Genomic DNA, 26,108 nt, shown 5'->3' with positions numbered 1-26,108 from the left:
ATTTGAAAAGCCTGGATGGTGAATGTCCCCTTCCAAAGTCCCTTCACTGTTGCCTAGGAAGACTGAATTTGGTTGCAGACTCTTACCTCTCTAATCTTCTTCCTAGCTTTGGTAGGAGAAAAGACCCAGGCAGGCAGGGAAAAGGCACTTTTAAGAAGCCAGCAACATCATGTGATATGAAGAAAACTGGCAAAAAGTTTTAGAGTTTGTGTGGTGATAAAGAAATGCAGGTCTCCATGACACAAAGTGCCTGACCCACAGACTCAAGAAATCTCCCAAATAGGGAGGAATAAATAGCTAACTTGCCATACCAGAGATCATACTGCAAATAATACAATGCCTGTGCTTACCACCTAGTTTCTGCCACCTTGCTGTCCAAGACAAAGCTTTGCAAGTGCTGTAGCCTACCCAAATATGTCTTTCCTCTTGTTCTGCGACCATTCAGCAAGAATCCTGTCCTCCCATCCAGTAGGGACTGCTGACCATCCTGTTTCCTCAGCTTACCACCTCTAGATCTCCTCTACCTCTAATCTGGTCCAAGCTAAGATCCATCAAATTTTCAAAGTATGGCCCTTTTTGGCTAATCCCAGATGGTTGGACAGCTAAATGTTTTTTCTTCATTTCCAAAAAACCATGAAAGCCTCACTCGAGGTTAGCTGCTCCATCTGGTTTCTCAGTTATAAGAGGATCATTACTGGAAAGGAGAAAGTTATTAGCAAAACTTAAATTTGTAAGAGCAAGTTGAAGCCATACGTTGACATAAAACAGCATCAGTGCACCAGGTTTAAGGTTTATGGGTACAGGCCATATGTTTTATGTAGTGGCCAACTGGTTTCCTGCTTGTGCACTTAACGCTACTTTGCAGACTAAATGGCCAAGTTTAGCAGAAGTGAACAACCCACCAAGGATAAAATTTGGCATAGGAAGATTTGGAACAGTCCCTCTGTTTTAGTCAATAGATCCTCTAGTGCAGAATTCAAATATCCTAAATTAGGCTAATGCCTTGGAGGAGTTGCTTTGTCTCTGGAAGGGTACAAAGTTTGCTTTTTCTGAAGAACGTTCTGCGTAAATAAGGCACTTCCAATTATGAGCACTTTCATTTGAAGATTCAGAATTAATGTAAATCTCTCTCAACACAACTGAGGCATGAAAATATCCTCATCTTTCAGATGTATTTACAGTTTAAAAGCAGCAACACTATCTCTTTCTATATATATGTATAAACACTAACAAGACACTGCATTTCTTATTTTGATGTTCCAGATGCAAACAGTTGACAGTTACCAGTTGTTGTTTTTCCAAATATCCTTCTGCAGGAAAAAGATGCTTTATATTTCATACCCTTTTGCACCTCCAAATATGCTTACTCATGCAAAATTTATTTAACCACATCCTTCAGCTGAAAGAAAACTGAAGGGTAGGATTAATTAGCACAGCATGTTCGATCACTTTCTTTAAGGGTTCCCTGTCTGTTTCCATGGTTACTCTACAGGAAGAGTGACGATCTCTTTTGAAAAAGACAGAGCTTATGGGCGATCATCAAAACTTCAAATCTTAATAGATGATGTGAACAAAAGTCAAAAGGTAAATGACGAGATCACCAGGTGAGTACACAGCATTTACATACTGCTGTTTGCACACTTTTTGCCTGTGATGGTACAGTGGTGGTGTGCTGACAGCTGTTGAACTCCTTTCTAGGTCCTACGTTTTCCAGAAGATAAAAGGTCAGCACGCGTCCTGCTGTTACAGCCTCGTTTGGAAAGGAGGAAGCCAAGCGTAAGGCACGGCTATTAAAAAAGTCAGGTTGCATCAGCCCTGCTGCATATAATTATGGCAAGAACAGACACTGGTTAACGTTCTCCAGGCAGTTACTTCTTTGGCCATTACCCAAACTGGAAGAAGAAACTGTTCTCACACATCACACGCCACAAGTCTTCCTCAGCATCATCTACCTGTGCTGTGCCACAAAGCACAACTTCCTTTTAACTCATTTGAAACCTCAGGAAGGGAAAGAGGAAGGGGAAGGGAAAAGCTAAAGGGAAGGGGAAAGGGCCACACAAAGACCATTTCAACTTTCTGACCCCTTCTGGGCTGACCATAAGCTGAAGCGTGTCACCGAGGGCATTGTCCAAATGTCCCTTGAGCACTGACAGGCATGGGGCACCACCTGTCTCTGCAGGAAGTCCGCCCAGGTGTGTGACCACCCTCATGGCACTGACATTTCTCCTCACACCCAGCCTGGCCTTCCCCTGGCACAGCTCTGTGCCCTTCCCGTGCCCTGTCATCACTTACCAGCGAACAGAGACTGGCACCTCCCTCTGCACCTCCCCTCCTTGGGAGGCTGCCCAGAGCATATTTATGTGTCTTTAACATATAAAAACTCCTTCTGCCTTGTACTCCGAATTATAAAAATAAAAATTAAAATTAAAAAAAAAATGGCAAGGTGATATTTTCTTCTGTGGTAAACACAATTTTCTCTGCTTTGTCTGGATCTATCTTTTATCTCAGACCCAGAGGTTGTATCTGATCTTACCTAGCATCAGTTATTGACATAACACATTGCACTGATTTATCACTGTAATTTTTTTTTTTTAATTGTATTTGGCTTTTAAAAGAGGCAGTAGCTATATGCAGCCACAAGATCTATTCAATACACGCACCTTTGGCTATGAGCATAAATATTAATATTTGATATCTCTTTAGCTGCAGGATAGCTTTTTAGTCAAGTTCATATGACAACCAGGAAGCCTTTGTTCACAGAGAGCATCATTCTGCAAATGAGAAAAACAGTCACGGCTGCAAAAATGAGGGCTTGCCAAGAATGTGCATTGTTCCCTTTTCCATTATACCTTAAATGTATTTATTTGTTTACTATTTTTATTTAGAAATAACAAAAAGAGCTCTAGTGAGGCATATTGCAAACAAACAAAAAAAGTTTTGTTTTGTGGTTGTTTTTTTTTTGCCGTTTTTCCTTGATTTAGATTCTTTCATACTTCCTTTCTTAGCTTCAAGTTTATTTATTTTAATAATTTACCTAGAGTTTGGGATAAATGGCTTATAAAAGTATACCCATTATTCAGTAACTATATTAAAATGTTATTAATGCTGTCTGTTGTAGATCATGAATTGTCAAGTTCATTTAATCTATTTATCCAGCTACTTATTTTCCAACAGAGGCATATTTATTTAGTGAATACCTGAATGGCAACAGAACTGAAGTAAAATAGGTGGAAACATTGCCACTATTTTGACAAAGCAGTCAGCTCTCCACCCCAGAAGTCAGTTCTTGGCAAGGAAAAGTGTACTGCAGCCTGTAGGTCCCTCTGCTGTCCATGTGAATATATCTACCCCTAAGATACAGCATTATCAGAATATCTGATTTAAATTCCTTTCAAATATGATAAATTGCCTACAATATCCTATGTCTGAGTCCTAATGCAGACACCAGATTATGGTAGTGATGTTCATTTGCAAAAGCTACCCACTATTAGGGAGAGCCTAATCAGGTTCCCCTATTAATATTCCCCAAAGGCACTTGGACAGTGACTGTTCTTCCAAAGCTGAGCGCATGAGTCAACCTTCTAGAGACAGGCAGCAATAAGTAAGGCAAAAGGCATGTGTGCCTGACAGCCTGCTTTTTCCAGCAGTATCAGTAGGTCTAATAAAGGATGATTTCTCCCTGCAAATCTTATCTCATGTACGCCGTCAGACAATCACTTACAATAATGTAGATGATAATTATTCTGGCCTTTGAAAAAGACTCGACTATCAATTTGACAAATACAAGATACAAAAAGGGAAGATAGAGAAGTATTTTTTTTTCTGCTAACAGGAAGTAAGAATTTAGCCCCCATGAAAAGTGTTTTTATTTTTTCAAAAACTCCAGCATCATCTGTTTCAACTGCCTCCCAAGCCACCCAAAAGATCATAGGCAGTGGAAAAGTGGGATAAGGAAAAGTGCTCAGCTGTTGGCTGTATATTAAAGACCTCTTTGATTAATTTGCCTGAAAGCCATCCTATCTATAAAGCTGATTATTCCTCTGCTTTAAAACCCATATAAAAACTTTCTGACACATTGAAAAAGCCTACTGATGCTGAACATGTACCATGACTGTCAAATTCATTTATTCTTCATTAGCAGAAAGGAACACACAAATAATTCTGTTCCAATCAAAAACTAGGTGGCATGGAAGTGCAAAGGAAATGCATGTTCCATTTTCAACACAGTAAAATTATATGTATTCCCATGACCTTCTGGGTCAGTGTGAACATGTTCAAATTGCCTCTCCTAGTCTAGAAACAGAAAAATAATGGTGTGGGCAGGAAAAAAAAAAAAAAAAAAAAAAAAAAGAATCCACACCGTAAACATGCACTCAGCCATGACAGCTAACAGAACTCAAGGACAGCAAGCAATTTCACATCAAAGATAACTTCTGTATTAATGAAAAGACCTGGATTCATTATGAATATGGGATACGTGCCCACGATTTTTAACAGTTGACTGATTCAAGTCTTGCTTTCCCGTTTCTGGATTTTTACTTAATGATCCTCATTTAGTTGTCTCACAGAAAAAATTCTATATGAAAAACGATGACCTCTCCTCCTAACAACATCCCAGCATGAACACACCACTTTGCTAATAAGGCTGTAAGTGAAAATATCAGAATTGCTCATTCCAGTTATTAAGTTTGAAGCAAATAGTTAACAATGCCCAAACAGATGGTTTTAAATTGGTAAGATCTGCAAAGGACGGGGAGGAAGTTCTAGAAAGGACAAAGAGGCAGAAAATAATTCTCCACTGTAAATGAGAGGTAACAGCAGAATATTTCAATACTCCCTAAGAAAAGAGAGAAAACTGGGAAGCAGCTACAAATAGGAAAGAATAATAGTGTATATATTTTTTTTTGTGGAATTTGAAGACATATGCACAATGATCTTGCTGAAGACAAGAAACTTAACAGACTACTTTCATATATTTTTGAGGAATAATGTTCTCGTTATCTTTCCCTAACAAACCAAAGGAACTGAGAAAAGAAAAAGTTAAGTGCTACAAACCATTGGGGAAACTGTTCTATCAAAACAAACAAAGAACTGTGGATGTACAATTTGATGAAGTGTAATAGCTCACCAAGCAATGGCCACAGAAGTCAACACCTCACCGCAGTGCTATTGAGTATTAAGTTAACAATTGACTGTGTTCCCCATCTGCAAAACTAAAAGCATGACTGCAAGAGCCAATTTGGGATTACTCCATCTGGAGTCCAAGTAAAAATGAACCAATCTTCATCAACTGGTATCTTGATAACTTATCACTTGATAAAATGCAGTAGGTACTTGACATATTGCATGAGACAGGCTAAATAGGACATACTGGCAAAGAAATAAATAAGCTTGCTCTGTGCTGTGCAAGACTTATATTAGCAGAAAATCATCATGTAGATAAACTGCCTTCCCCTTTGTTGAGGTGCTAAGGGGACTGAACACACACCAGATTCAATCCCTCTGTATACAAGACAGCAGTACCATTTAAATCCTTCTACTGCAACGCTTCATTAAATCTGACAGCTCAAGAACTGTTAAATAAGCACGTTTTGTTGCTAGTGTAGTGATTCACAGTCATCCAAACAGAAACACAGAAGCTAAGTTTCACTGAAAGTTTTATATTTGAACATCTAATCCCAGTTTACACTCAGATAATTTTGTTTCTTCAAGGACTATACAACACTGAGCCTGACAAGGTGATGCCACAGCCAACACGTACTGCTTTTCCCACTAACAAGGTCCAAAATTCAGTGCAATGATTCTGGGGAGTGCCAAAACTCTGGTCAAATGCAAAGGTGGTTGCATGACTATTAACATGTTGCTCAGTGGAGTGGTTTATGCCAGTGGCATAACACTACTTTGCTGATTCATCACTTATAACTTAGAGGTAAAATAGCCAGAGAAATTTAATGATGATAGTATTTAAAGTAATGGTCAGGTAAAAGCCTATTTAAGTGACTGTAAATTTACTTCCAAACAGGTAAGATTCCAGGAACTAGTCTAGGATAATTTAATAAGAGCAAGGCTACATCTAGAAACAAGTGTTTGAAGAGTATTAACATCTACAAGAAATACACTTCTGAAAATCACATCTAATAATTATTTCAATTTATAAATCCAACACCGATAGGGCCATTTGACATTACCATGCAAAACCATCATGACATGGGCATTGAAACGATCACTTCTTACAGTGCAATGTCTGACATTACATGAATGGCATAACTCCTCAGCTAACACCTTCACCAGCTTCTGGCCTCTATGCTGCACAGCCAGTGCAATTTTGATGTGCCCATGTTTCCCGGCAAGATGTCACCCCAGCACACACTTCCCTCCTGCAGCACACAGCTACACTTGTTCCATTTCACAGCCTCATCTTCTGAATCACAGCCGCCCTGACTGGCACCAATGGTTTTGTAGTAATCAAGAAGTTTAATCCAGGCTGCTTCCAGGACCCACGACAGACTAGTTATAGAAAACGAAAATACTCAGTTAATTCTTGGTATCGCTGCCATACATTATATTCTGCAGCTTACATATTTTCTTAGCATGTAAAACACTGTCTTGGCCATTCTGCTGAAAAACTCCAGTACATTTTGCATGTGTTACCACATCAGTACATACATTCACATGCTAGGTAATACCCACAGTATCTAAACACACATCTGTTTGCAGTGGCAGATGAAAAAAGTCCAAGAAAAATGATCTTAAAACATCAGTACAATACCATATGAGCACCAGTACAAAGCTCACAAAACAAAAAAATCTAAGCTATTACAAAGAACAAAATAACTACAACAGACCTGAAGATTTCACTAAATTATTTTTTTTTAATTTCACTTTGCTTTAAAGTGTGAAAACATTAAGAAAACTCATGTAAATATGTTTGCTTCTGTAAAGCAGCATTATAGAGCAACATATTATGAAAGGGATCTCTGGAGTCTCAGATTCACCTGTTCAATCGAATCGCTCCTCAAAACTCATTTAATATCTATGTCATCTTTAATTAGCTGAATCACAAATCTACAAGGAGAGTTTTGTGAGAGGCATTCCAATATGCTTAGGTCTAAATGATTATTTGACTTTACATCAGTAGTCAGGCATCTGTGTTCCTGCAGAGCCACCTAATCAGTTCATAATACAATTTTGTCACAGAGAAGGAAGAAATGAAAACAGACAATTTCATTTTTAAAAAGTTACATTAGAAAAGCATTAAGGCTGTGCTTTATACAGTATGATTCTGGAAGCGTGTAGTTAAAAAGCAAATGTTCCTCATGTGGCATCTTTCTGTATATTGATACTGAAATGCTGAAATGCCACTGCCAAGAAAGCAAAATTGGAGCTATAGAACCATATCTAGTCTGTTATATACAGACGTAACACTACTAAGTCAGGGGAATTGCAAATCCCTGTATCATACCTCAGTAAAACAAATGAAAAACTGTTAGTACTGAGGCTAAACCATTCCTTTCTCTATTATTTCAGTTAACTTAAGGACTATTGATGTGCTTCTCTGTGCAGTGCTTGATTAAAACCTGATTCTGGATTGCAAGCAAAGTAACCCTAATAGTATTTTGATCATAGGCAAAATACTACTGCCATATTATTAGTAACTTTGGAACTTTTCTTGCTTTATATAAACCATTTCCTATTTCAGTTTTGCATGTATGAACATAAGTACACAGGTGAGCGCATCTCATTCTGACAACCCATTCAGCATCACATCCTGCAACCTCTATGGCAAGAAGGTAAATTAGGAGTTGGTTTTTTTTTTTTTCTTTTTTTTTTTTTTCCATAAAGTGCATTTCAGTAAGACTGTGATTTTAAAAATATATATATTTTTTCCTAAGGTCAACACACAGTTCAAAACTGAATCAAATTTTCACCCTGCTTGAAGAGTACAGAACTTACCATCAGCAGTGACAGTACTGATATAATGAGTCTTTTCCTTACAGTGCCTCATGCTTGGTATCTGCTTTTATAATCAATTCAACCCACTACAGCTAATAGCTAACTTAAAGACCACTGCAATGAAATATCCTTAAATGCAAATATAGCCACAAGAGTGAATACTGGGAGAAAAAAAAAAAAAAAAAAAAAAAGTGAAAAGTGACCTAAAAATTGCTGAAATAAGAAGGATAAGAAGAAGGATAAGATGTGCATAGCTGGGGGTAGGGATAAAAGAGATGAAACCTGAATATCTTCTTCTCCCTTATTTCTAATGGTCACTGGAAAAAAAAAATAATAATAATTACTACATCTGATATGTTATATAAGGCATAAAAGCCAAGGGTGAGAAAAGCTGAAAGTGACGTTGGAGGAGAGCTTGGCCACCTTTTAACAAGGTGAAGATCTAACCAGATTTTTTCCCTAATATGTAACGTGAAAATCATCAAACAGCACTTCCTTCCTTGTACAAAGCAGTTGTCAATGTTGCTACCTCACCCACATCAAATGCTTGTGATTCCTGAGCTCCCACTTTTATCATCAGTAACTTAGTTCCTGATGGCTTCTGGGTGCCGTGGAGGTCAGTGGCTGCAGCAAAATTCTCCTCTTAACACATGAATAGGAATCATGCAACTATAAAAAATATTAATATATCGAGCACTGTATCCTTCAGAAAGACTGAAAATAAACCCTACACAAATTATTAAAAATTACCTAGATAAAAAGTGGATCTGTTGCAGTAAGGTTTTACACTATTTAGGACAAAATAAACCACGATATAGATTACAGAGCAATCATTTCTTTAAAATGCTATCTCAATGATGCAATTATTTCATATTGAGTTAAACAGCACATTTCTCTTAATGAACTGCCATTCTCCTTTCACATTAATCTTTTTCTTTGCATATCAATACTTTTTTTCTGACTGGTGATAGTTTCTTTCTTCTTTAACCCATACCGCTTCCCAGTTATCCTTTAATTTCCACATAGCTGATTATTTCCTGTGTAAAATAAATATGCATAACTATTAACACATCAATGAAATTTAAATGATTACAATTTGGCATAATTTTCTCCCATTATAATATAGCATGTTCTCCTAAATAAGGAAACATTAAACAAAAGCATAATCAGACCAAGAAGGCCAACAGGGAAAGTACTAGGGAATCAACCTGGATGCCTATATTTTACCATGCTTTACCATGACACTAGTAGGCTTTTGAATATAGCTACACTGACAAAAGCAGTTTTCCATTTCTCAGGCAGGAGGAAAACTACTAATGAAATATCACCATGGACTGAGACACTGGAAGCACCATTCTGACAAGTTAGCGTGGCTGCAGCTGCTCAACACTTGTGAAAATCTCACGTTATGTATGAAATTTCAAAAACCAGACTGGCAACGCAACACACTGAGGTGTTTCTCAGTTAATTCCTAAACAGGGAAAGGAGGGGGAAGCACATCTTAGCACATCTTAGTCCAAAAGTCACACTTCTGATTATTTTTCTCATTCCCTTTAAAGTGCCACCATCACAGTAACTACATCAATTCCTCCACTGATATTTTTTCCCTGTATCTATAGTATCAGAAGTGAGCAAAGAAACTTTGGAAACATAAAACAGGGGCCTATAGCTACACTATTTACTAGACTACAGACTGAGGCTATAGAAGAAGCAAGATGTGTAGGAAGAGAAAACTGACATGAGATCATGGACACATGACTGGATAAGGTTTTAAGGTTTTTTTTTGCAAGGAAAGCAAAAAGCTTGTCACTGCTGCCCAGATTTTAAATACATCTACAGATTCCTTTGGCTTGATGGGCCTCTCTTGTGGTAATAATGCAAGATCACAATCAGCACTGAGCTAGCCGCATTACAGATGACATCCAAATCCCACATTCTTCCTAAGCACAGAACACTGAAACAGATTTTCATCACAGTTGTTTTAATGGTGTCATAACCAACTTCCTTTATTGCCCTTAATGGATAATTAAGATGCTTTCCTCCTATTTAAAGGCTCAATATATCTCTAACTTGTAACAATTTGAAACTGGATTGAACCCTAGGTAATCTGAGAAGCTTTTAACATGGGACTCATTTAATGACTCAAACCAATCTCCAGTTCCTTATTGGTTTAAAAATAAATTATTATTTTTTCCTTGTCAGCCAATAATCCTACACAGTGCTTCTTAGTGGGAAGAGCTCAAGTTACAGTATCTACTTATTAATATAGCTGAAAAGATGGGTATTTTTCAAGAATTTTAATTTCAACAATTAAAAAACAATCGGTAGAGACTGACGTGGACATAAAGTCCAGTTTGTCTCCAAAAAACCTATGTCAAATCTATTCATTTTCCATAAGCCAGCAAACCCGTTTTCCAGCCATAAGATACTCTTCCTGCATCAACTCTCACACTGGCAATTTTTAAATTAGTTTTGCCTAATTCCTCAATAAACCCATCAGATCAATGAAACAAATTAGACTGAGGTCCATGACAGGAACAGCAAGCTAAATAGATATGAGAAGCAAAAGGCATTTGCACAGCACTGGACCACAAATTCTCCTCCAGTTTAATCTCTAAAACAATGCACAAAAGAATTCATCAGCCCAAGCACCAGAAATTAAATCTACCTCTTTGCACTGTTGTCACTTGAGATTTCCTGCCACCTATGCATTTCATCTCACTCCCCACATTTTCTGGGCAAGATACAAGAAGGTTGGGAAAGCATCACATGAAGCCATTACTTCTAGGAGGCGAGGGGAAGGAGGCAGCTTTGGCTATTCCCTGACAGCAGTCTGTTGTACTGTTAGAAACCAAGAATATCTGGAGTGGAGGGACAGCTTGTCATCTGGGGGAAACAAATAACCGATACAGCAGCTTGTAAAGGGTCTCTGGGTCCACAGCACCTGCAGCTTTAATCCTTCCTCCAAGACAACATATTTGAAGGTCCCCTTGCTACCAATGAACTTAGCTCCTGAGCTCTGGGGTCCCTTTCTCTGGTGCCAGAAAGCAATGAGCCCATAAAGGCATTTTTCACTGAGTTGGTAGCATGCATTCAAGGTTACACCAGGCCAAATATACACAGGTTGCTCTGCTGCTCCAGGCCTCGAGCCCAGGTGTCGAAGTGAATAGAACTCTCAGTTTCTGCTCTCAACAAAAATCACCGTGTTACAGTTACAGAAATTACGGTATTTTCTAAAGACCTGCAAGCTAACTCAAGCTTGAGCATCTTAAGATTTCACTTTCCAGGTTCCTACTTCCTTTTTTTTTTTTTCAACTCACAACATTGTGAACCATCTTCATTACTTGCTATTAATACAAACATTATCAATACCCCTCAAAGAAACCTATCCTTGCAACCTTCCCTGGGGCTATGAGAACGAATTCTTCAGGCTGGAAGGCTATTATCAAAGGGGACCAGGCTGCACCTGGGGAAACAGCAACCTCTAGCAGGAATATGGGAAATAAATGCCTTTTTCATTCTGTTCATTTCAGATTAGGTATTTGAGGAGTCTGTAGACCTACATTTTGGGTATGCTGGTTCCCTTCATCACCAGCAGCAGCCTTTAATAAAAACATTCAAACATCTTCCATGATTTCTCCAGCCCTGGCACAGCCTGTTCCTGAAGCAGCAGGGGTTTGTGGTGGGTCAGCTACCTCCAAAGTGACCCAGGCAGCTCCTACAGCTCATCCTCAAACCATACAACTGCAGCTACCCAGCCTGCTGTTTCCTAAAGCCAGGAAGGTTAGAGGTTGCGAGCCCACAGCTAGAAACATTCCCTGAGGAGTTTTGCAAACAATTACACCAAGCATCACCGAAAATGGAAACTTCCAGCACCATGACAACTCCATATACTGATATCTTCAAGAACTGATACTCTGTGGGCCATTCACACAGAAAAACATAGTGTGAGCAATCTTTTATGCTATCCAACATTTCATATGAATGCATATAAAGAAATTCCTTATGGGACTCTTACTGTGAAAAAAGAACTATTTTTTCAAGTTATCAACATAGCTTTAATCATTTTAACAGTAAACTAACTATACAGCAATCGTTTTGTCCCTCATGACATATCTCCAACATGCTCCCTGCAGTAAAATCTGTATGGAAATTCATGGAAACATCCTCTTTAATACTCAGCTGCAGTTTTAAACTGCAACTCCATGGAGTACAATTCTCTTTATTACAATCCTCAAGCCTCTTTGCTCCTGTTATCTATTATTAATCATCCTATATATCCAAAAGGATGCAAGGCTCAATCATACCTATTTGATACTGTCTTTTCTTACATCACAAAGTTTTATATCAAGAAAATTCTGAAAGTGTAAGGCAGTATTTCCACCATGATGCTAGACCTCCTGCAGCTCCTTACTCATCTAAGAAGATCCCAAAAGATAACAAAAAGCTGAATTGAAAGGCTTTAGGGTCCGTGTTATTTGGAAGACTAAAGCAAAGAAATTTACATGAAAATTCTTCTGCCATTTTTCTTTCCAAAGCCCACTCCCACAGACAAGAAAGAGCAACTGTCTGACTGCAGGAACAAGCCCCAGAACATTAAAATACCTATTTCCTAATGTTCTTTCACACTCACCTTGCAACACTAGAACTCTTTGGGGCATTACCACAGCCTGAGGCTTTTTTAACAGACTGAAACTTAGAAGAATCAGTGGAGGGAAGGGGGTGAAGGGGCAATTTCTATGCAAGCCTTACAAAATGTAATAAAAAATTAATAATGTTAATAATTTAATCAACAAGTTTTCCTATCCTTTCAAATTACAGTCAAGCTAACAATACCTTCTAGACTTTCTCTTTCACACTTTGAAATTATATTTTGCACATCTGCCTCTTGGGTACCTGCACAGTCACAACCATACACTGTGTCTTGGAGCCATGGCATAGCAAGAAAGTCAGAGTACATGCTAAAAAGAATCACGCCCCAATTAAAAGATGTGATTACATAGGAGATCTTTGCACTTGAGAAAACTGCACAGTCCAAAATGCAGATCAAACAGATCTTCAAACTTCTCAACCACACAACTGGTACAGTTCACCTATACTGCAGGCCTAGCAGAAAAGACAAATGGGAAAAGTGTCTGCAGGGAAGTTTCACAAACAAGAAATCCCCTGACATAAAATTCCCAGCAGCATGTTGATCAACTAACAGATAAAGCAGAACAAGATTCTTAATTTGGTCAGTTTCTCTCACAGTGTCAGAGGTGCTGTGACTGCTTCACATGCAAACCAAGCTGAAATGTTTTGTTCCATATACCTATGATGCCCTGAGGAATTTTTCAATACATCAGCAAGTGACATGCAATGTGCCTGCCCTCAAAAGTTCCATAACTGTTTTATCTGAAAATTTCTAATAACAAGTATAACATGTATTTTTTCAAGCCAGAGAGCACAACATTTTTCAAACTAAAGAATATGTAAGAGAAAACATAATATGATCAGTTTAAAGGTCCACATTGTTCCTAGAAGAGTCAGAATATTGGGCTTCTAATTGAAGTTTGGGGACAGAGAATAAGAAACAAAACACAGAAAGACAAATCCTTCCTGGAAAGGATCCACTTCCCACCTCCTTGTTGATTGCTATCAGCCGTTCAGAAACTTTGAGCTGTAGTTTAAAAGTAATAATCTGGATGTAAGCATAACCGATTAGCCAATCTTGATTTATATTGGCATACACAATAACTAAATTCTAACAACAAGTATTGTATGTAAGAGAACCTGCTCCACCATTTTCCCATCCCTGGAACTTTCCTTCCCATCCCAGACCTTCCTTCTTGCTCTTTTTGAAAACTAGTACAATGTTCACTTTTACCCCGTTATTGGAGACCTCCCCCAGTTGACACAATCTTTCAAAGATGATAGAAAGCAGCCTCACAATGACATCAGTCATCTTTCCCAGTACCCTCAAGAAGTCTCGTGTTTGGACTCACGAACTTGCATGGGTCAACATTTCTCAGAAGATCCCTGACTCAGTTCTCTTCCACTCACTCTTCTCCTCCCTGAACCGTGTCTCTGACGACATAGGTTTGTGAGATTTCATTTGTGAAGACTGAGACAAGGATGTCACTGAGCACATCAGCCCTATCTGCGTCTGCTGTGACTACCTCACGTGCCCCACTTGGCAAAGGGCCTACATTTTCCACATAGCTAAGGGCCTACATTTTCCACAACCACTTATTACTTCTCTCCGTAATGCTCCTCCAGCATCTTTACTTTTCTTCCTCAACAGCCTGTTGTTGCCTGCCTCCTTCTTCGCCCCAACTTATTTTCCTCCCAGGTGCCTTAAACTCCTCACTGATGGCAGAGCTGCTGCCGTCTAAGACCTGTCTACACTGTAGACCCTCCTGCCTGAGTGGTCACTCAGAAGCACCATCATGCAGAGTCAAAGATAATGTGCCTGGCAGTCTGTTCCTCTAGTGTTGTCATCTATATTTGCTTTTCCAGTCTTTGGTAGAATCTTTTAGAGGTTTGAATTCAAGCTTAAAAATGAAGGATTGTGGAAATGACAAGTGGTACTGGTTATAATATGTACCTCATACATAAATAAAACAAAGAATTCTTGAATGATTGTTCAATATTAATACAAATTACATACTTCCTTAGAAAGGTATTCTGCTTAGAATAATAATCACCTGATTGCAAGTAACACTTGGAAAAAAATAAGATATTCTTAGTGTTCAGTCTTTGGGTTCATGCTCCTATCCACTGCTGTACAGCCACTTGACACTCTAAAATTAACATAAATGCATTTGCTTTTGAAACACACCTTGCTTTTAAAGCTGCTCAATGATTTTCCTAAACAAAGGCTCCAAGTTGTTTTTTGTTTGTTTGTTTGTTTTTTTAAAGTCAATACACATCCAAAGGCCAAATAAATACATCTGTGAATAGTGCACAGAAAAATTAAAAGTGAAGAAATAACTAATCAAAGCCTAAGCAACAGTTACACAGCCCAGTCTATGTGGTGGCTAACATCCAGCACAAGGCTCTGTTCATTTAAGTTTGTAATTGCTTATGGTGATACTCATTAGAAGTTTTTAATACTTTATTTCTACTCAAGACAGATATATGTACAGGAGAAAATAACCAAAACTACAGACAGCTAGACAAATTCACAGTGCAGGATCAAAAATAATTATTGCATTTAATTTCATAAGGAAAATTCCTATATACTTTAATTTCCTCTGGAATTTTAATTAGATTGAAGAAAAAAAAAAAAAAGAATGCAAGAATAGAATTCAAGGACTATTTTTCAGAGCAACAATTATTCAAGAAGTAGTCTTCCCTATTATATCTTCTCAAGGAAGCCATTTTTTATACCTCATCAATTTTTAATTTGATAAAGTCTCTGTGTTCTGTTATCCCTTTTCATTTTACTGCCGAGTCTTCTCATAAATGTTCATTTCATAGCAACTATAGCACAACGAACAGTAAAGCAAATTCCCATTCATCTGAACAAAGGCACTCCCACACAGTGGAGTATCTATGTCTGGGAGCTGTGCTATAGAAAAACACATGCCCACGGTTATTCAAAGATTCCACTTCAGCTGCAATGCAATGCACTGGCAGGCATGAATAGCCTTTCTTTTACCTTGTTTATTCAAGAACTATGATCTACTGCAGCCTGCTTTTAAGTATTTGATATCCCACACTGAGGAGATTAAATAAGCCTGATGCCAAATTAAAAACCTTCAGCCAAACTGTTGATTTTTTATAAACTTATGAAACAAAATCTGAAGATCTTGTCCTTAGAGACTAAAAGGCCTTTGCTCTAGGATTTTATATTTATTTTGCTAGCAAAGTCAACGCTATCTCTGTCAGAAACTGATTTCATGATAAGTTCTCTTCTGCCTTGAGTGAATTCTAAAACAAAGCACCCATTTCTCTAATTTCCATACCACTTCTCATGTAATTAATCAAAAATATAATCTAAATCAACTTCCTTTCCAAGCCATTATCATGAATTAGTCATTTACGGAAGAAAAATGTAAAGAGAAGCAAGACTGTATCTTACATCTTGTTTAAGAAGAGTCTTTCATACTGGGAAAGTGGAAGATGGGTTCTAATGGTACAGTGTTTTAATAGGTAAACATGCATTCGTGAACATGTATATGTGCATGCACATGTTTATGCCCTCATTTCTCATGCCTTCAGTGAAAGAGGTCACAACCCTTTAAACTTTAACCTCATCACATCTAATTTTTCATCTTGTTTCTCAGAGAAATTTAACCCATCTGGTTTTGAATTTTACAAGTTCATTAGCCATGAAAGAAAATACAGCTTGAAAAAAAATATGGAGTCATATAATCTCCTCTCAGTAAATAAGAGGGGGTTATGCAGGTGTTTCTGTTACATCAAGACAAACTTACAACAGAAAAAAATCCTCACTACATTATACATTCACATGCCTATTACTTGGTATTTCATTCTAGTTTTACTTTTACACCTTTATTCTTCATTTCATAATAATACATAATGGTCAATCTTTAATTCCTGCCAACACAAAGCTGAGAAAATATTGCCTTTGATGTTGGCAAAGGAACATTAGCCTCATGCTGCAATGAGGTACAAAAAAGTCCTCAGAAGTGAGAGCTCCATTTCCTACTACAACAAGGTGAAAACACATAAGGAACATAAATGTCCCAAGCTTTCTTATATTCTACTGAACATCAGCCAACATGAACATAGTTGTACGTCTGAGTTGGGCATCACATTGACCGGTTCACATTTCCAACAAAGAATTTAGCAGTGCTGAGGAAAGGTTTTTTTTGTTTGTTTTCTTAAAAACACATCTGAAAAGATTGAAGGCCTCTTGTATCCAGCCACAAAAGGAAGGCTACTGGACCTAGCTCAAGGAAAGGGCTGGCTACTGTGGAATTAAGCAATGGTCACTGAATTTTTCAAATTTCTAATTTTCTCTTCATTTTTAACAGGTTTTCCAGGGATTTCACATTAACATAATAATAAAACATAAAGAACCAAGACTTATTGCTCTGACACTTCATGTTTGTCAAATTGCTTGGATAGAATTTCATTATACCACACATGGAGCAGGATTTAACCAACAAATTTAACCAAAGTAGGACTATTAACTTTATTTATTTGAGTACTGGTAATATACAGCAATGTCTTGCAGTCCTAGATGAGGATCAGCATCACTATATACACTAACTGACTTTAAATGGGTTTCTAGCCCAAGAGAGACTACAGTCAGAGAAACAACTAAAAACATGAAATTATAACAGATTGACTATATCTGTATCTGATAGATTATTATTTTATTATTATTATTACTAATTCATTATAGTTGATTATTTTCAAGGGAGATATTTTCAAAAGATTAATTCTTCTTGAATGACTTTTTTTTTTTTAATAGCTTCAAATTGGCCATATAGCTTGAGGGGTGGGGGAAGAAATAAAGGGAAAAAAAAACAAACACATCATATGAGACACTGTACATAACAAAGGAGTTTGTAAGGTCAGAGTTTTCAGTATCCTCCAAAGCTGGAGCACTATCATAATAATCTCTTGAAGGATTTATAATATGGGGATATTTGGGATTCAGGTAACTGTACAGTGTATTATACACAACAACAATACAACAAAAATATCTATTTCAAACAGCACAATATCATCAACATAAGACTAATTCATACTTCACTGCAAACAAAAACACTTAATGATTTGTTTGTTTCAAGTATTTAAGAAATGGAATCTTACAGTAAAATACAAGATGCAGGAATGCTTTTTTTAAGCATTTCTTTAAGAAACTTTTCGCATCCTCCAGGTTTTGAAAAACAGCCACAGAAAATGATATGTAAAAATAAATTATTCCTGTTTCTAATACTGTTTCTTTAATCACCTCACAATCAAGTTCTTATGGAGCGTCCACCTGAATTTCTGCTCTATTCTCCAGCACAGCAAATACATACTGAGCTGTTAATTGCAGTAATACTAATTAAAAGACAAAAACCAGGACTACATTAACAGTGAAATTGCCAATTAGCACATAAGGCTTCCTCATTACTGCTGGTGAATGAAATGAGAAGCCTGATGTGGATAGCAGTCATAAAAATAAAAGACATTTCAAAAAAGCTGATAGGTCATATTTTCAGCTTACTTCAGAAGTTCTGCTGGAATCAGTAGCTGACAAGTTGACCTACTGGAAAAAGAGAAATTCCTACAACATTTTCTGAAAATCATTAAAGAAAAATACTGCCATTTGCCACATCTGTATTCATGTTAACTTCCAGAAGAAGGATTACATCTCCAGTGTAGTCACTAAAAAGTATTTGAAGATCAAAATTAAATATATATATACGTATATATATATATATATCAAAAAAGGGCTAACCTTTCAGTGGACAATTTCTCCTGCTTCTATACTTCACATAAAGCTTTTCCCCATATGGGACTAAGAATGGATACTGAAAGCAGTCCAGATGATCTTAGTTTCCTTTTATCTTTAGAAAGAATAAATATTCTTAAATCTTTCAGTCTCTTTCAATCAATCGTCATTTTATGAAAGTTAATCCTACTTCCATATCTCCACAACCCTAGAGCTGCTTGCACAAAGTGACTATGCTCTTCACATATCCTGTATTTCGTCAGTTCTCTCTCTCTCAATCTCTCTTTTCAAAGGTTCTGAATTTTAATTCAGAGGTCTCATGACAAGTAAAACTGAAATACTTCCAGCATTATTTTCATGGTGAGAACAGGAGTATATATTTGTTTTTCACTTGCTGCCTTTTAATCAAGCATTTTGTTGACCATAATCAATTTCTTCGCTCAGGAGAAAAATGTGCAATTATCTACAATGAAGAAGGTGTGTCTAAGGAATAGGGTGGGGGGAAGAGAAATCAATGGAACCATCTGTCTGACATTCCTACAACATTATAAGAGACTTGTAATTAACTGCTTGCCTACCAAAGTCTGCCAGCTTTAACTCCCCCGTGTCACTGATCAGAAGATTCTGTGGTTTCAGGTCCCTGTGCAAAATGTAACGCTGGTGGATGTAAGACAGTCCTCGCAGCAACTGAAATAAAAATAACTGAAAAAGAGGGGGACAAAAAATGACCTCTGTTAATATTTTGCATATAACCACAGCTGATTTCTTCACAATATGCAGGGTGCTTGCATATTGTGGTAACATTGTGTTAGAATTCCTCCCAAACTGCATAATTCCCCACCCAAATTGAACACAATGAAATTTCAATCTAAAAAATATGTACTTTGCAAGGACTAACTCCATTCTCCAAGCCCTACTATATTGTAGATTCAATTTGCCTTCTTTAAAAAGAATAAGAGCAATATACCCATGTGCAGAAGGCTCGATTTCTACCAAATTATAATTATATTCCATTTACCCATATGGCCTTAGAGATTACGTGGTAGCCTGAAGACAGATGTGTATCTTCCCTAATTATAGGAAACAACAGTACAGGGTGGATAGGGATGGGGAGATAAGGCTGGGGGATGGGATTGGAGCTAAAACAAAGAAATTAATAGTATAACAATAATGCCTGTGTACCCAAGGTAATCTGTAAGTACGAGAGGTTTTCCCCTTCAAAGTCTTTTATGGGAGTTGCTTATGTATATTTCATTAAGAAATGACAATTCACACTGAACAAAAAGATGACTGTTTAAACCTACTTATAATAGTCTTAAATTTAAATAAGAACCTAACTCATTTCTCATGTTTTTGTTTGTTTGTTTGTTTTTTAACTCTTCACTGTACTCTACAAATGCTTTCCCTAGAGCTAAGCACTGTTGTTTTGTATTTTTGTAATTTACAATTATGAACAAAGAGTTGGATGATGGAGATCTTTTGTCCTCCCCTTTTCAACTCCTCTCCCATCATTCTCCTGCACTCTTCTAGTGGCACCTGCTGTAAAGGCTGTAAATCATTCACTAGCAGATTTCTGTCAATACAAAGGGTGATTAATTGTTTCCTAGGAGTTTTCTTTGCTGTTCTGAAGAATCTCTCCTAATACATAGATCATTCCTATTGCATGAAATATTTAAAGAAGTACTACCGTTTCTGAGTTGGAACAGAACAAGCATTTGTAATGCCCAAAATGGAAGATTCAAGAATGAATGGACCTCATGCCTCACAGCTCACCAGCTGGTGAAACATGCTCCCCTGGAAGCTGTGGAAACCACACCAAAGATTTGGGAAAAGTCAACCTGAGCACATAACAATGTCTAATTCACTTGCAACACAAGCATCCTATTTAGTGACTGCTGAGTGAGGAGACAATATAAAAGGGGTTACAAAATCTGATTATAGAAGAGAATAAAAGCTGACATGAGAGAAACAGAAATGTCATGTTACTGAAGTTGAAATGAATTTAATTGCACTTCATTTTTTCCCAAAGTGCAGACACAATACACTGTATGTGTAGCTATTTAGCCAGGGCACAAAGAGCCATATCAATCACCTTCTTGCCAAGGCTGAGTTTAACAATGTGCTGAGGAAACTTAAGAGCAAAATACAGAAACAAAAGAAAGAATAGCAGGAAAGTCATAAGTAACATGCACATTCCTTTTTGAATTGTGGTTAAAATGGAACTCACAGTACACAAAAACTATTTTAAAGACAGGAAGCAGAAATGGCTTTCATTACAGTCTTAAAATATAAGTTAAATTCTACTAAATAACTTCCAACTTCTTTTCATAAAAGATATGGAAAATAGCCATTTTGCCAAACTAACTCAATGACATTAAACTTCAACAGTTATTTTTAAGCATCATGTTGTCTTACAGCACTGCGATCTTTGTAATTCAAAATATATTAATTAATGCAGTCTTTCATTTGGCTTTAATGCAAAGCGTCAAGTGATTTGACACATTGTACTAAGAAAAAAAAAAAAACACAGCAATTTCATAGCTAAACAGAATAAACATCTGCTCTTGAGGACAGCTTTGGAACATAGGTTTGTTCCAAACTTTTAGACATGTTTCTAATGAAGAACTTCCACAAAAGTCAGTTAACTCTCTCACGTACACTGTGTGAAATAGAAGGTGAAAAATCACCTTCGACTCATTACAGGGTAAACTTTGTCAAGTTTTGTTTTCTCCTTTCCCAATCAGCATTGTTTTACTTTGGTGATACTAAAACGTGAAAAGATTTTACAGGGGTTCATGAGAGGCAGGTCCTGCCTGACCAACCTCATCTCCTTCTATGACTGGGTGACCCACCCAGTGAGTGAGGGAAAGCCTGTTGACATAGTCTACCTAGACGTTAGCAAAGCCTTTGCTTTACGATCTCCCACAGTACCCTCTTGGAGAAGCTGGCAGCCCATGGCTTGGACAGGTACACTCTTAGCTGGGTTAAAAACTGTCTGGAAGGCCAGGCCCAGAGAGTGGTGGTGAATGGAGTGAAATCAAGCTGGTAACTGGTCACCAGTGGTGATCCCCAGCGGTCAGTGTTGGGGCCCATCCTCTTTAATATCTTTATTGATGACTTGGATGAGGGAATTGAGTGCACCCTCACTAAGTTTGCAGATGACACCAAGTTGGGGGGAAGTGTCAATCTGCCAGAGGGCAGGAAGACCCTGCCGAGGGACATGGAAAGTATGAGTCAACAGGCAGAGGCCAATGGGATGAAGTTCAACATGGCTAAATGCTGGGTCCTACGCTTTGGTCACAACAACCCCATGCAGCACTACAGTCCTGGGGGAGAGTGGCTGGAAAGCTGTACAGAGGAAAAGGATCTGGGGGTGTTGGTCAATGCTCACCTGAACATGAGCCAGCAGTGTGCCCAGGTAGCCAAGAAGGCCAACAGCATCCTTGCTTGTATCAGGAATAGTGCAGCCAGCAGGACCAGGGAGGTGATCCCTGTACTTGGCTCTAGTGAGGCCGCACCTCATCCCCCTGTACTCGGCTCTGGTGAGGCTGCACCTCAAGTACTGTATTCAGTTTTGGACCTCCCACTATAAGAAGGACATTGAGGCCCTGGAATGTGTCCAGAGAAAGTCTACGAAGCTGGTGAAGAGCCTGAAGCACAGGTCCTGTGAGGAGCAGCTGAGGGCACTGGGATTGTTTAGTCTGAAGAAGAGGAGGCTCAAGGGAGACCTCATTACTCTCTACAACTACCTGAAAGGAAGGTGTGGGGAGCTGGGGGTCAGTCTCTTCTCACAGGACTAGAGGGAATGGCCTCAAGTTGCACGATGGGAGGTTCAGGTGGGAAAAAAAAATTCTTTTCAAAGTGGTTAGGCATTGGAACAGGCTGCCCAGGGGAGTGGTGGAGTCACTGCCCCTGGAAGTGTTTAAGGAAAGGGTAGATGTGGTCACACGGGGACACGGTCAGGACCCTGAACATGGTTACAAGGGACATGGTCAGGACCCTGAACTTCCAAAGACTGAACTTCAAGCTACTCAAACACCTAGTGGATGAGATTCCCTGGAACACTGTCCATAGGGACAAAGGAGCTGAACAGAGCTGGCAACTATTTAAGGATGTTTTCCTTAGAGCACAAGAACTCTGCAGCAAGGTGCTACACCTAGGTTGGGGCAATCCCAAACATGAGCACTGACTGGGAGCAGAACACATCGAGAGCATCCCTGCAGAGAAAGACTTGGGAGTTGCAGTGGACAAAAAGCTCAACATGAGCCAGCAGTGTGTGCTTGCAGCCCAGAAGACCAATTACATCCTGGGCTGCATCAAAAGAGGAGCAGCCAGCAGGTTGAGGGATGTGACTATGCCCCTCTATTCTGCTCTTGTGAGGCCTCATTTGGAGTGCTGTGCCCAGGTCTGGGGACCCCAGCACAAGGAGGATGTTGATCTGTTAGAGTGGGTGCAGAGAAGGGCTATGAAGTCTTTTCCAGCCTTAATGATTGTATGATTCTATTATTTAAGTAAAAATACAAACCTAAGTCCTGGCTGTACAACATTTTGCAAACTGTGTGCCCTTTGAGATTGCTTGGAAAGCGAGAATAGCAGAAGAGCCTCTCTATGTTCAAGTGTTCCCTGCTCCACAAGAAGAAAAAATGAATTGGAAAGAATAATTTCTGAAGCCTCAGGAAATAGTTTTGCTTTCTCTCAGACAAGATCCCTCTGCTGTCTTTGAGGAAAGCTCTCCCTGAGAAACCTCTCTGCTTCCCTTCTGTTAGTCGTGAAAGTAGAAATGTTACAGAAGAGATTTGTGGTTTTTGAGCTTATATGTTACTAGCTTTAATATTTGCATCATCATAAACAAAGCTATATAACCATCAAATATCCTGTGATAAACAAACTAGGGCATTACTTGCATACTGTTTGCATAGATAGTGAAAAAGGCAGTTTAGCAATAAAATGAAAGACTCATAAAATGGCAAGGGTCATTGTGATGAAAATTGGAATAGAAAGAAAAGAGAAGTGAGGTTAGTCTATAGCAATCAGGGTTTTGGCATGGCTTCATCTTGCAGGAGAACACTTAACAGTTTTATATTCAGACAATATATATATTTGTGTTTCAGGTCTTGTTTATTGAGGATACGTGGGGGGAGGGAGGAGAACAACAACAACAACAACAACAACAACAACAAAAAACACGTTTTCTACCCTAACAGTTACACAGCTTTCACTTTAGTCTGAACTACATATTCTAATGAAGAATTTTCATTGTCACAATGAGAAAACTGCATGTAGGTCAAAGCTAATCTGGAGTTTATGGACTGTGACTATTAGCTGTCCTTGAAACTTACAAGAGAAAAACCTCAATTACACAAAAATAGCAGCACCTACAGCAAATAAATGTAGTCTTTAAGGTATAAGTCCTGGATGGCCACTCGAGCTACATGTAACATTTGACCAAATGCCTGTTTAAACCAATGAAATTTTTTGAAAGACTTGCCAGCTGCCTGGATTAACATTCTTGCTTTCATGGTGTTTTTCATGAGTCTGGGCAAGCGTACAAGCTAGACCATTAAATGCACACATCTAACAGCTGCAAGATGGATCACATGCAGCTAAATGCTTTACTATCTTGTTGGCCTCTGAATGTCACATAGGATCTTGAGCTCTTCTCATCCAAATGAGCTTGTAAACTAAACACTGACACAGGCCATCCAAAACACATCTAAGGGGAATGATGGGAGTTAATGCTTTCTGACTTTGGTTCAGGCAGCTCTGACTAATCTAATGATAAAGGGGGATGCTCATGTACAGATCATCTGTGTAGAACGGCTTAGATGACTCCACATCATTGCTATCCATTCCCAGAGATGGTAAAGAGAGTTCCTGGCAAAGGATGCTGGGGTACATGAAAAGCAGGAAGAAATTCACAACATGCCCAGAGAGATCCTTCAGGAAATGTAGCATTTCCACACAGTATCTGCTGAGGTACCAAGGACAGTATGGATGCTGCCCAAGAGGGCAAGCAAATAAGCCCTTGAAGGGACTTTTTTCAGTGAGGAACAATCTTTTCCTGATGGCACAGAATGATTTCTGAATGATTTCTTGCATTTGAGCTCCCTTACCACATGTTTTATTGTGGGAATAAAGGACCTGGGCCTAGATACAAAAGTAGAAAGCTACATGGAAACTTTTAGACAACAGAAGATGCACAGAAGTCCACATCTTTGCTCTGGTCTCTCTACAGCAAGAGAACACAAATGGAGCTGAGCTAAGCTGGACCTTGAGTGGTTCAGAAGAAAGCTGAAAGCAAGACAAGATTAATGTACCACTCCTTTAGCAAGCTCATATTGCTGTATTAGCATAGTTACTTTCAAAAAGTAATACACAATACTGCATAAGCTTTAACATCACTCATCACCAATAACACACATGTTCCTGCTTGCTGTACATATTAAAGCACACCAGCTGGGTATCACATAATAATTTGAATTCTCTAGTGTGTATTCAGCATCAATCGATATCATACTCAGTCTTAATAGGCCATCAAATCTAAAAATACCTGTAAAAGTAACCCAACCCTGGACACTTCATGATTGCAACCAACATACTTCTCCCTGTCCTCCAGAGGATAAGGCTTCTGTGAATTACTGGCTATTTACAAAGGCAAAAGGAGGTAATGAATCCACGCAGTACAATCGCACAGCCTTAGAAATAAACTCAACTGAACATTATGCTCAACTAGGTTTGAGTTTACTATGTTGCTTGGGAATTTTAGATCCAGTTGTTTTAAACCAATACAATACAGAAAAAAAACCTACCTGGTAAGATGTATTATCACTGAGGCAATGAGAAATATACCTGTGTGACTTTGGCTAGCAAGTCAAAAGCTGATAAAGCATTTTTTTTTATTATTTTTTTTATTTTTTACCACTGCTGGCTTGCTATTATCTCTATTATCTCTTTCCAAACAGGATAATATCCACAGGATAAAATGCAACTTTTCATTTCTAAAAATGTCCTGGGGAAATACTGAACTTTTTAGGTCAAAGCTTTGTAGACTCTCTTGCTTAAATAGTCACAAGAAGAAATTTCAGGGACAGTGTTAACTTGAGATGAGTTTGCATCCTGAAGAATAAAGGAACTTATCTGAATAAAAAAAAAATGCTATCCATTTGAATCAGATCGATTTTGATAATCATAATAAGCTTTATTTCAATTAAAGTTACACCTATTTGACCTCCCTGAAACCAACTGAGTTCTCTCAAAAAGAATTTTAAAATACTTCTCTCCAAAAAGCATTTTTAAAGGCTTCTAACTTGCTTCTGCCTTCCTTACATAAGAGTCTTACCAAAGACAGTTTCAAGAAGAAATACATAACAATACAGCCACTGGGAATATAGATCATAAAATTTAATATATATATATTATAGACTTTTCTACTTACTGGCAAGCAGAACTGTACAGAAAAGAGACTGTAAAGTGTTAATTGGCTAACTTCTATTCTCTTTGATGTTCTTTTAATCATTTTTTCTCCCCTTTGGGTTCAACTACAGTCATTTGCAAGGAGGAAGGTGTGCTTAATTAACTGAATATAAAGACACTCCCTTATGATCAGTTAGAGTCATCTGCTAATGTTCAATAAGTAGAAGACACTTTCAGATTCTTACTCCTGAATGGCAAATGTAAAAATAAAATTCAATTCTAATGAAATAATTAAATCTCCTTTTCTCCCTTTTATCAACTCACTCCCATGCTGAACTAGGTC

The 26,108-nt window shown here is 38.1% G+C and overlaps 1 protein-coding gene across 6 annotated transcripts in view; it reads right to left on the bottom strand.

The window, feature by feature from the left end:
• The window catches only part of CDK14 (cyclin dependent kinase 14), a 329,577-nt gene that overhangs the window by 143,314 nt on the left and 160,155 nt on the right, over nucleotides 1-26,108 (bottom strand). For all 6 annotated transcript variants that reach the window (XR_014317025.1, XM_082754727.1, XM_082754726.1 and 3 more), the window contains one exon: nucleotides 18,931-19,054. Coding sequence is in view for 5 of the 6 variants with exons in the window: in XM_082754727.1 (XP_082610853.1) it covers nucleotides 18,931-19,054 (124 nt within the window). In the remaining variant the exon portion in view is untranslated. The remainder of the gene's footprint in view (nucleotides 1-18,930; nucleotides 19,055-26,108) is intronic.

This window comes from Aythya marila (assembly GCF_965140915.1).
Source record: "Aythya marila genome assembly, chromosome: 2".
In the NCBI taxonomy this organism is placed as follows: Eukaryota; Metazoa; Chordata; class Aves; order Anseriformes; family Anatidae; genus Aythya; species Aythya marila.
The sequence above is the reverse complement of the archived record's forward strand: the minus strand, read 5'-3'. Positions and strand labels throughout refer to the sequence as shown.